Source organism: Palaemon carinicauda, chromosome 20, assembly GCF_036898095.1.
Source record: "Palaemon carinicauda isolate YSFRI2023 chromosome 20, ASM3689809v2, whole genome shotgun sequence".
NCBI classification, from domain to species: domain Eukaryota; kingdom Metazoa; phylum Arthropoda; class Malacostraca; order Decapoda; family Palaemonidae; genus Palaemon; species Palaemon carinicauda.
This window is the reverse complement of record NC_090744.1, coordinates 117,400,652-117,413,151: the sequence shown is the minus strand read 5'-3', so window position 1 is coordinate 117,413,151 and position 12,500 is coordinate 117,400,652. Positions and strand designations below refer to the sequence as shown.

The window sequence follows — 12,500 nt, the reverse complement described above, 5'->3', positions numbered from 1 at the left end:
CCGCCATCTTGAATATGGCGCCATCTTGGTACTCAATAGTAGTACAGGAAATAGGGTAACCTTGATAACGGCTCCCCTTCCAAAATTGCCAATCTTCCCTCTCAAAGCGAAAACGCTAATCGGTGTGAAGATAGCTATGTGTCGTATCAAGATATACGTCCCCCTGATTTATGCGATATCCTTGAGAATGTTAAGGATATTTGCGCTAGGAGTTAGAATTTTGGAGACCTAAAGGTAAATTCTCTGAGAATATCACTGTAGTTCATATATCCCTTGGAAGCTACTATTAGGAACCTTCCATTAGGACGACATGGCTTAAGCCCAAAAAATAAAAATTTTACCCTAAAACATAATTTGAAATAAATTAAAAGACTGATCTTTAAGACGAAGAAGTTCAGGTTTTGTGGCCTAGACTAAAAAAAAAGCTATTAGCAGAGCAAGTTGTCTCAAAAGAATTCCCCTCTCTCTCTCTCTCTCTCTCTCTCTCTCTCTCTCTCTCTCAAAAGTTCTCCTGAATGGATGTCAGGAAAGAGGAAGGACAGACTGGGGAGGAAGTCTTTTGATGGAATTAGTTGTAAATGTACTGAAAAGTTGGAAGGTGTTTTGTCACCTCCAGAAGTGCTTCCTGTCTTGTTATTTTGGGGTGTATTTGGTACACGTAGTCTGAAGAATTTTGTATATTTGGTACACGTAGTTTGGAGAATTGTGTATATTTGGTACCCGTAGTTTGGAGGATTGTGTATATTTGGTACACTTAGTTTGGAGAATTGTGTATATTTGGTACACGTAGTTTGGAGAATTGTGTATATTTGGTACACGTAGTAGAAGAATTGTGTATATTTTCTACACATAGTTTGTAGGATTTTGTTTATTGGGTACAAGTAGCCCGAAGAATTGTGTATATCTGGTACATGTAGTCTGAAGAATTATGTTTATTTGGTACTCGTAGTTTGTAGGATTTTGTATATTTGGTACACGTAGTCTGGAGGATTGTGTATATTTGAGACACGTAGTCTGGAGGATTTTGTATATTTGTTACACGTAGTCTGGAGGATTTTGTGTATTTGATACACATAGTCTGAAGAATTATGTATATTTGGTACAAGTAATATGAGGAATTATGTATATTGGTGGTACACGGAATCTGAGGAATTATGTATATTTGGTACACGGAATATGAGGAATTATGCATATTTGTTACCATAGTCTGGAGAATTGTGTATATTTCGTACTCGTAGTCTGAAAATTATGTATATTTGGTACACGGAATATGAGGAATTATGTATATTTGGTACACGGAATATGAGGAATTATGTATATTTGGTACACGGAATCTGAAGAATTATGCATATTTGGTATCATAGTCTGGGGAATTGTGTATATTCCATACATGTAGTCTGAAGAATTATGTATATTTGGTACACGTGACCTGAAGAATTATGTATATTTCTTACATGTAATCTGAAGTATTATGTATTTCCCTTTGTTAGTGGGAAAAGGTTTGCTTATCAATATGATCAACTCAAATGTACTAGTTAGGGTCACCCATACTAGGTTGGTTTGCTGTGAACGACTGGAGAAACATTTCCCACTATCATTAAACACAGTTGGCCAGCGTGACGATGAAATATGGACAAACCCCAGACATGAATATGCGACATGTCTGAGGCCTTTGTCTTGCAGTGAACTATAAATGGCTGCATTTGTAGCTTAACTTGTAATAATAATATTTTGTAATCTTTATTCATTACTTCTCTTTTAGTTTGTTTATTTCCTTGTATTTTTTCCTCACAGGACTATTTTTCCATGTCGGAGCCCTTGTGCTTATAGCATCTTCCTTTTCCAACTAAGGTTGTAGCTTAGCAAATAATAATATTATTTTATATTCTTTATTCATTAAGTCTCATATATCGTTTATTTATTTTCCTTATATTCTTTCCTCACTGGGCTATTTTTCCCTATTGAAGCCCTTGCTTGTGCCCTATAACATCCTTCTTTTCCAACTAAGGCTTTATCTTAGCAAATGATAATAATGTTATTTCATAATCTTTATTCATTACTTCTCATATATAGTTTATTTAGTTTTCTTATATTCTTTCCTCACTGGGCTATTTCTCCTATCGAAGCCCTTGTTCTTATATTATCCTTCTTTTCCAACTGGGGTTGTAGCTTTTCCTGTCCTCACTAGGCTGGCTATTCTTCCCTACTGGAGCACTTGGGCTTATAGTAACCTTCTTTTCCAACTAGAGTTGTAGCTTTTTCAGTCCTCACTAGGCTAGTTTTCCCCTATTGGAGCCCCTGTTCGTATAGCATCCTTCTTTCACAACTAGGGTTGTAGCTTTTCCTGTCCTCAATAAACTATTTTTCCTTACTGGAGCCCTTGTTCTTATAGCTTCTTTCTTTCACACAACTACGGTTGTAGCTTTTCCTGTCCTCATTAGGCTATTCTTCCCTACTAGAGCCCCTGTCGTTATATTATCCTTCTTTCACAACTAGGGTTATAGCTTTTCCTGTCCTCACTAGGCTATTTTTCCCTACTGGAGCCCCTGTCCTTATAGCATCCTTCTTTCACAACCAGGGTTGTAACTTTTCATGTCCTCACTAGACTAGTTTTCCCTACTGGAGCCCCTGTCCTTATAGCATCCTTCTTTCACAACTAGGGTTGTAACTTTTCATGTCCTCACTAGGCTATTTTTCCCTACTGGAGCCCCTGTCCTTATAGCATCCTTCTTTCACAACTAGGGTTGTAACTTTTCATGTCCTCACTAGGCTATTTTTCCCTACTGGAGCCCCTGTTAGTATAGCATCCTTCTTTCACAACTAGGGTTGTAACTTTTCACGTCCTCACTAGGCTAGTTTTCCCTACTGGAGCTCCTGTCCTTATAGTATCCTTCTTTCAGAACTAGGATTGTAACTCAGCCAATAATAATGATAATTACAACTCCCAGACATCCTAAAACAGATCTTCCTTCTCTCTTCCTTACAGACGGAGCAGTTCACAGTCCTATGGATCCTCTTCATCTCAATAGTGGTTGGAAATGTAGCAGTCATAGCTGCTCTCATGCTCTCCAAAGCCAGGAAATCAAGGACCAATTATTTCATAATGCATCTAGCGTTGGCAGGTGAGTCTATTCCTAGTGTTTTTGTTATTGTTATTATTGTCCTCATACACCTGACATCACTTAGATTACCAAACAGTTTTATTTCACATAGGGGGTTAACTACTGCACTGTAACTGTTCAGTGGCTACTTTCCTCTTGGTAAGGGCACCAGCCAGCCGTTGAGGTACTGCCGCTAGAGAGTTATAGGGTCCTTTGACTGGCCAAACAGCATTACATTGGTTACGGCTCATTTTGTCTTTACATACACATACAACAAATAGTCTGGTCTATTCTTTACACACTCTCCTCTGTCTTCATACACCCGGTAACACTTAGATTAACAAACAATTCTTCTTCGCTCAAGGGGTTAACTACTGCATCCTAATTGTTCAGTGGCTACTTTCCTCTTGGTAAGGGTAGAGTCTCCTTAGCTACGGCAGGCAGCTCTTCCAGGAGAAGGACACTCCAAAAATCAAACATTGTTCTCTGGTCAGACAGTACTACATTGGATCCCTATCTCTGGTTACGGCTTATTCTGTCTTTGCCTACACATACACCGAATAGCCTGGCCTATTCCTTATACATTCTTCTGTCTTCATACACCTGACAACACTGAGATTACCAAACAATTCTTCCCCACTCAAGGGGTTAACTACTGCGCTGTAATTGTTCTGTGGCTACTTTCCTCTTAGGTAGTAGGTTAGCCATGGCAGTAGCCACCCGTTGAGATACTACCGCTAGAGAGTTTTTGGGTCCTTTGGCCAGGCAGTACTACATTGGATCCCTCTCTCTGGTTACGGGTCATTCTGTCCTTTCCTAGACATACACCGAATAGTCTGGCATATTCTTTACACATTCTCCTCTGTCCTCATAGACCTGATTACACTGAGATTACCAAACAGTTCTTCTTCGCTCAAAGGGATTAGCTACTGCACTGTAAATGTTCAGTGGATACTCTCCTCTTAGTAAGGGTAGAAGAGACTCTTTAGCTATGGTAAACAGCTCTTCTAGGAGAAGGACACTCCAAAATCAAACCATTGTTCTCTATTCTTGGGTAGTGCCAAAACCTTTGCACCATGGTCTTCCACTGTCTTGGAGTAGAGTTCTCTTGTTTGAGGGCACACTCGGGCACTCTGTTCTATCTTAGTTAATATATGAAATATCTATTTTAAAGTTGTTACTCTAATTAAAACATTTTATTTTGAATGTTCATTGCTTCTCTTGTTGTTTATTTCCTTGTTTCCTTTCCTCACTGGGCTATTTTCCTCCGTTGGAGACCTTGGGCTTATAGCATCTTGCCTTTGCAACAAGTGTTGTAGCTTAGCTTGTTATAATAATAATAATAATAATAATAATAATAATAATAATAATAATAATGAACAAACTGACGACTGACACTTTCTTAAGTACTTTCATAATCATGATATTAATATTTAAAAAGATATATACATAGTATTCACTGAAGGTTATTGTTTGAAAATGAATAATATATATCCAAGCGAGATAGTGAAAAATAGTGATAGTCAATATTTTTAAGTAAAATTAATACAGTTAAAAAGCTTAATACTGGCTTACATGTCAAGATACTAAAATAGGATCTTAAGCTTAGAGTTAAGACTAGATTAATTGATGTTAAGCTTGAAACAGGACAAGAGTATTACTGTTGTTATAAAATATAGATTATATATATTGTTAATATTATGTGATATATATGTGTGTGTCTGTATTTGTATATTTGTATATACTGGCCAGACAGTACTTCATTGGATCCTTCTCTCTGGTTACGGTTCTTTCCCTTTGCCTACACAGACACTGAATAGTCTGGCCTATTCTTTACAGATTTTCTCCTCTGTCCTCATACACCTGACAACACTGAGATTACCAAACAATTCTTCCTCACTCAAGGGGTTAACTACTGCAATGTAATTATTCAGTGGCTACTTTCCTCTTAGTAAGGGTAGAAGAGACTCTTTAGCTATGGTAAGCACCTCTTCTAGGAGAAGGACACTCCAAAATCAAACCATTGTTCTCTTGTCTTGGGTAGTGCTATAGCCTCTGTACCATGGCCTTCCACTGTCTTGGGTTAGAGTTCTCTTGCTTGAGGGTACACTCAGGCACACTGTTCTATCTAGTTTCTCTTTCTCTTGTTTTGTTGAAGTTTTTATTATTTATTTAGGAAATATTCATTTTAAAGTTGTTACTATTCGTAAAATATTTTATTTTTCCTTGTTTCCTTTCCTCACTGAGCTATTTTCCCTTTTGGGGCCCCTGAGCTTATAGCATCCTGCTCTTCCAACTAGGGTTGTAGCTTAGCATTTAATAATATATATATATATATATATATATATGCACATATATGTATAAATATATATACTGTATATATACTTATATATAATTATTTATGTATATTCTATGCACAAATATACATATATATAAATGTTTATATGTACGTATATACTATATATATATATATATATATATATACACACAGTATATAATTACATACATACACACGCATATCCATACAATATACATCCACACCATACACCCACAACAGAACATACACATCCACATCTAAACCAACGACCCACACGCCCACACATATCCGCCCATTCTACAAAACCACCAAACTGCACAAAGACAAGCGAGGTGTACAATTACTCTATAAATGCAGACAGCTCTCAAATCCCCCCCCCCCCCTCCCCCGCCCCATAGAAGGGTTTCGGTTACTAGGTAGAGGGACCGGAACTGGTGACGTCACGAGTAACCCGAGGTGGTAAGTTAAAATATGTCTGGATGTTTAAGAGCGAAATTGGATTCGCTTGATTTGACTGGGGTTTTTTATTGTTGTTGTTGTTGTTGTTGTTATTATTATTATTATTATTATTATTATTATTATTATTCTGATAAGAGAGATCTTTTGATTTGACGGATGTAGATTATTATTATTATTATTATTATTTCTATTACTATTATTATTATTATTATTTCTATTACTATTATTATTATTATTATTATTATTATTATTATTACTGCAGTAATATTAAAATTGATAACATATGTAAATGTGTTATTATTATCATTATTATTATTATTATTATGATGATGATTATTATTATTATTATTACTGCATTAATAATAAAATTAATAACATATAAACGTGTTATTATTATTATTATTATTATTATTATTATTATTATTATTATTAATACAACATAGTGATTATCATCATCATTCTCTTTATAATCATAGCAGTAATAACAAAATATAAACGAAATAAATACTGAAGAATAAGAAACGATAAATAATTAAAAAGAAATAAAAAAGGGGAAAGGAAGAAACTCCTTGAGCTATGGTGAATATATTTGTTTATTTTTACCCAATGACGGCCGAGCGATATTTCATCGCTCTTCGGCAGTCTGGCCCCTTACGCGACGCCCCGGATTGAATGTTACCTACTTGCCATTAAGGGAAACAAACAATTTGCTCTCTCTCTCTCTCTCTCTCTCTCTCTCTCTCTCTCTCCAAGAGCCAATGGAGTCTCCGTGGATGGACTAGAAAGTCTCTGAGACATCCCAAATCCATGTAACTCTCTCTCTCTCTCTCTCTCTCTCTCTCTCTCTCTCTATGGAGGTGTGTTTCCTTTATCTCTCTCTGTCTTTACCCAAGAGTTAATGGGGTCTCCGCGGATGGACTAAAAAGTCCTTGAGACATCTAAAATCCTTGTAACTCTCTCTCTCTCTCTCTCTCTCTCTCTCTCTCTCTCTCTCTCTCTCTTTGAAGGGAAGTCTTCCTTTATTTTTGTTCTCTCTCTCTCTCTCTCTCTCTCTCTCTCTCTCAAGGAGGTGTGTGTCCTTTATCTCTCTCTGTCTTTACCCAAGAGCAAATAGAGTCTTCGTGGATGGACTAAAAAGTCTTTGAGACATCCAAAATCCTTGTAACTCTCTCTCTCTCTCTCTCTCTCTCTCTCTCTTTGAAGGGAAGTCTTCCTTTATTTTTGTTCTCTCTCTCTCTCTCTCTCTCTCTCTCTCTCTCTCTCTCAAGGGAGGTGTGTGTCCTTTATCTCTCTCTGTCTTTACCCAAGAGTTAATGGGGTCTCCGCGGATGGACTAAAAAGTCCTTGAGACATCTAAAATCCTTGTAACTCTCTCTCTCTCTCTCTCTCTCTCTCTCTCTTTGAAGGGAAGTCTTCCTTTATTTTTGTTCTCTCTCTCTCTCTCTCTCTCTCTCTCTCTCTCAAGGGAGGTGTGTGTCCTTTATCTCTCTCTGTCTTTACCTAAGAGCAAATGGAGTCTCCGTGGAATGACTAAAAAGTCTTTGAGACATCCAAAATCCTTGTAACTCTCTCTCTATCTCTCTCTCTCTCTCTCTCTCTCTCTCTCTCTCTCTTTGAAGGGAAGTCTTCCTTTATTTTTGTTCTCTCTCTCTCTCTCTCTCTCTCTCTCTCTCAAGGGAGGTGTGTGTCCTTTATCTCTCTCTGTCTTTACCCAAGAGCAAATAGAGTCTTCGTGGATGGACTAAAAAGTCTTTGAGACATCCAAAATCCTTGTAACTCTCTCTCTCTCTCTCTCTCTCTCTCTCTCTCTCTCTCTCTTTGAAGGGAAGTCTTCCTTTATTTTTGTTCTCTCTCTCTCTCTCTCTCTCTCTCTCTCTCAAGGGAGGTGTGTGTCCTTTATCTCTCTCTGTCTTTACCCAAGAGTTAATGGGGTCTCCGCGGATGGACTAAAAAGTCCTTGAGACATCTAAAATCCTTGTAACTCTCTCTCTCTCTCTCTCTCTCTCTCTCTCTTTGAAGGGAAGTCTTCCTTTATTTTTGTTCTCTCTCTCTCTCTCTCTCTCTCTCTCTCTCTCTCAAGGGAGGTGTGTGTCCTTTATCTCTCTCTGTCTTTACCTAAGAGCAAATGGAGTCTCCGTGGAATGACTAAAAAGTCTTTGAGACATCCAAAATCCTTGTAACTCTCTCTCTATCTCTCTCTCTCTCTCTCTCTCTCTCTCTCTCTCTCTCTTTGAAGGGAAGTCTTCCTTTATTTTTGTTCTCTCTCTCTCTCTCTCTCTCTCTCTCTCTCTCAAGGGAGGTGTGTGTCCTTTATCTCTCTCTGTCTTTACCCAAGAGCAAATAGAGTCTTCGTGGATGGACTAAAAAGTCTTTGATACATCCAAAATCCTTGTAACTCTCTCTCTCTCTCTCTCTCTCTCTCTCTCTCTCTCTTTGAAGGGAAGTCTTCCTTTATTTTTGTTCTCTCTCTCTCTCTCTCTCTCTCTCTCTCTCTCTCTTTGAAGGGAAGTCTTCCTTTATTTTTGTTCTCTCTCTCTCTCTCTCTCTCTCTCTCTCTCTCTTTGAAGGGAAGTCTTCCTTTATTTTTGTTCTCTCTCTCTCTCTCTCTCTCTCTCTCTCTCTCCCAAGAGCAAATGGAGTCTCCGCGGATGGACTATAAAGTCTTTGAGACATCCAAAATCCATGTAACTCTCTCTCTCTCTCTCTCTCTCTCTCTCTCTCTCTCTCTACCCAAGATCAAATGAAGTCTCTACGGATAGACTAAAAAGTCTTTGAGACATCCAAAAATCGTTGTATCTCTCTCTCTCTCTCTCTCTCTCTCTCTCTCGGGATATTCAAATACATATATTTCAAATAAGCCATATATATTAACACATTAAAGTCTGAACTCTCTTAACGACCACGGGGTCAGAGCCCCAGGCGAAATCACTCAAAGACTATAGTATCTGAACGGCTAGGTTTCGAACCCTGATCCAGAATACTTATGTGACATTGACCTTACTTCTTGGCTGAGTGTTAAGATCAATGTCATACAAGTATCCCGGACCAGGGTTCGAAACCCGGCCGGGCAGATACTATAGTCTTTTGAGTGATTCTCCAGGGGCTCTGACCCCGTGGTCGTTAAGAGAGTTCAGACTTTAATGTATTAATATATATGGCTTATTTGAAATTTGAAAAATACTTTTAACTGGCGAAATTCATCAAATATGTTTATATATGTATATATATATGTGTGTGTGTATTTATATATATGTATATATATATATATATATATATGTATATATATGTGTGTATATATACATATATATATATATATATATATGCATACATGATTATAAATGTTTGTGTATAACTATATGTATATATATATATATATATATACATATATATATATGTGTGTGTATATATATATATATATATATATTTTATATATATATATGTATATATATATATATATGTGTGTGTGTGTGTGTGTATGTTTGCGTATATAACTTTCACTACGAATGATTGCGTCAGTGACTTAAAGTTATTTTTAACATTAATACACATATGAAAATCCATTTGCTAAAATGCATTTAATTTCTTACCTGGATAAAGCAAACGTTTTAGACGGAACAGTATTTACTTATATTTGCCTAAGTGCTTCGTGGAAATACCCATACAAAAGCCTTTTAGAGAGAGAGAGAGAGAGAGAGAGGAGAGAGAGAGAGAGAGAGAGACTCTTTCTCCTGTTTAAATTATGCTTTGTATTATTGTTGTTTTTGTTTTTATTTTGTTTTATATTGTTGTTTGAGAGAATTTCATTATTATTATCAATATGATTATTATTATTATTATTATTATTATTATTATTGCTATATATCGCCTTTTGATTAAAACTCCTGATATTATTATTAATATTATCATTATTATTATTATTTATTATTATTATTATCATTATTATTATTATTGTTATTATTATTATTATTATTATTATTATTATTATTATTATTATTCGCATTACTAGTATCATTAGTATTAAAATTGCTATTATTATTATTATTATTATTATTATTATTATTATTATTATTATTATTATTATTCAATAAAAAAATATCATTATACTTATATTGTTCCTTTTCTATCATCGTTATTTTTATCTTTTTTTTTTAATTATTTTGATTTACTATAATTTTTTATAACTAATTTTATTATCTATATTACGTCCAATTCCTCTACTACTATTACAAATATATACTTTTATCAGTAAAAAGAAACTATAGTAAGTTTTTTTAGTGAGGCATAATTGCACGGCATCGCAAGGGGTGCCCTTTTAGCTCTGAAAAGTTTCCTGATCGCTGATTTGTTGGACAAGATCATTCTAACCAATCAGCGATCAGGAAACTTTTCCGAGCTAAAAGGGCACCGCTGCGAGTCGATGCAAATATGCCTCATTAAAATAAATTGAATTTAGTAATCAAATATAAGATTTATTGTCCCATTCAATACATTTTTTGAATGATTAAAAGCTTATAAGTATTAAGTTTCCTGATCGCTGATTGGTTGGACAAGATCATTCTAACCAATCAGCGATCAGGAAACTTTTCCGAGCTAAAAGGGCTCCGCTGCGAGTCGGTGCAAATGTGCCTCACTAAAATAAATCAAATATACGATTTATTGTTGCTTAAAATATACTTTCTTAATGATTAAAAGCTCATAAGTAGGGCTCTCTATGGTTGATCACTGGCTTCAAAAACCTTTCTGACAAGAAGATATTTAAATCTGAATTACCTGACTTGAAGAACTCGATTTGATGGAAATAGTTACCAGTTTTCTATAGCCTGCAGGGAAGAATTGCATGTTACCTAAAATTCTCTTTTAAGTTAAGGGGAGACTACGTGAAATCATATGTGTTTAGGGAACACAGATCATCGGAGCGTGTAAGGGAGTGGCCTGGCCTCCAGAGTAAATGGTTACGAGTTGAAATGGATGAGATTATCGCGGGTAATAAGTAGGCTTGCCCACAGTTGCTCAAATAATCATGAAGATTAAACGGAGATGAACTAGTGGTTAACAACTGCTTGTCTGGTCATCGTTGCCAGACGATTCTCCTCGGCAGAAATTTCGCGGGAAAGGTTGTCGTTCTTTGAATCGTGCGTCTGGTAACTGTGGGCCTTGAGAATCTTGAAATCTTGTCTGGTCATCGTTGCCAGACGATTCTCCTCGGCAGAAATTTCGCGGGAAAGGTTGTCGTTCTTTGAATCGTGCGTCTGGTAACTGTGGGCCTTGAGAATCTTGAAATCTTGTCTGGTCATCGTTGCCAGACGATTCTCCTCGGCAGAAATTTCGCGGGAAAGGTTGTCGTTCTTTGAATCGTGCGTCTGGTAACTGTTGGCCTTGAGAATCTTGAAATCCTACATCTGGCAAGCTTAACTTGAGAGCATTGAAGATAATGAGGCATAATCTCTAGCCTTGTGAGTTTGCGAGATACGAATTACACGTGTGGTAACTGTAGCGCAAGGCTGGACGCCATGAATCGTGTGCCTGGCAACCGTGAAGCGCTGCGAGTCTGGGAGCCATTAATGTACGTTTTGTTCGCGTTCTTGAACATGTCATGAGCAAACTGCTAGACGTGATAAATGGGTTTTAATAAAACCTGCTTTCTTGGTAACATTTTGCTTTGATAATTGCTGATGCAAATCTCTCTTTGGTACCACTAGAGCATTTTTGATAAAGTTGATAGAAATCTGAAGATAATTTTACCTCGTGTGCTTTGTTGTTAACTCTGACTTGCAACTTTCAATATGTCTTCAAATTTATGGAATATAAACTTTGGCTTTTTTTAAGTTCTTTCACTTTGACGATATGTGTAGTACTTACAGTAGGCAGGGTTTCCAATGGGCAGTAAGATATACATATATGTACAGTAAAACCAGCTATTTCGAACACTATGGTGTTCAGGTGGGATTTCCACCGAGCGGTAAGATACACATATACGTACAGCAAAATTAGCTATTTTGAACGCTATCGTGCTCGGGTGAGATTTCCAACTGGCAGTGAGATATACATATACATACAGTAAAACCAGCAATTTTGAACTCTGTGGTATACGGGTGGAATTTCCGATGGGCAGTAAGGTATACATATATGTATAGTATACCCAGCTATTTTGAAATCTATTGAAAAAATACCAGCTAATTCATCCACAATTTCATTTCAAGTGGACCCTGTTGGTCTTCAATTGTACTCCCTTTTATTAGTGAAAATGTTAAGATACCAAGAGTAATCTTAATAAGGGCTGTGGATCAAGTTTAAACGAATTTGTCATGTCATTTTTCTCATAATATCGTATCTCTTACTTGTGAAATGTTCTGCATTTGGATATGAAGTCGGTATTTGGAAGGATTAAGGATAATGTTGCACTTGATGTCAAAGATACTTTGCAGTGCCCTCTTTGCCTTATATACAGAGGTCCCTTTCTTTGAACTTTGACCCCTTTCTTATGTCCGTTCCATCATACCTGACCAACTTTTGTAACTTCACTTTGACCCAAGTTTGACCTAGCAGGTAAGGGCAAAGCCTTTGCGAGAAGTGTACAAGAGTTAAAAAAGACTCAGTGGTCTTATTTAACTAGTGTTAACTAA

The 12,500-nt window shown here is 36.5% G+C and overlaps 1 protein-coding gene across 1 annotated transcript in view; it reads left to right on the top strand.

The window, feature by feature from the left end:
* The first annotated feature begins 1,513 nt into the window (after window positions 1-1,513).
* LOC137660096 (cardioacceleratory peptide receptor-like) overlaps window positions 1,514-12,500 on the top strand; it is an 89,601-nt gene continuing 78,614 nt past the window's right edge. Inside the window, exons 1-2 of the mRNA XM_068394814.1 lie at window positions 1,514-1,534; window positions 2,987-3,122. Coding sequence (XP_068250915.1) covers window positions 1,514-1,534; window positions 2,987-3,122 — 157 coding nt within the window. The remainder of the gene's footprint in view (window positions 1,535-2,986; window positions 3,123-12,500) is intronic.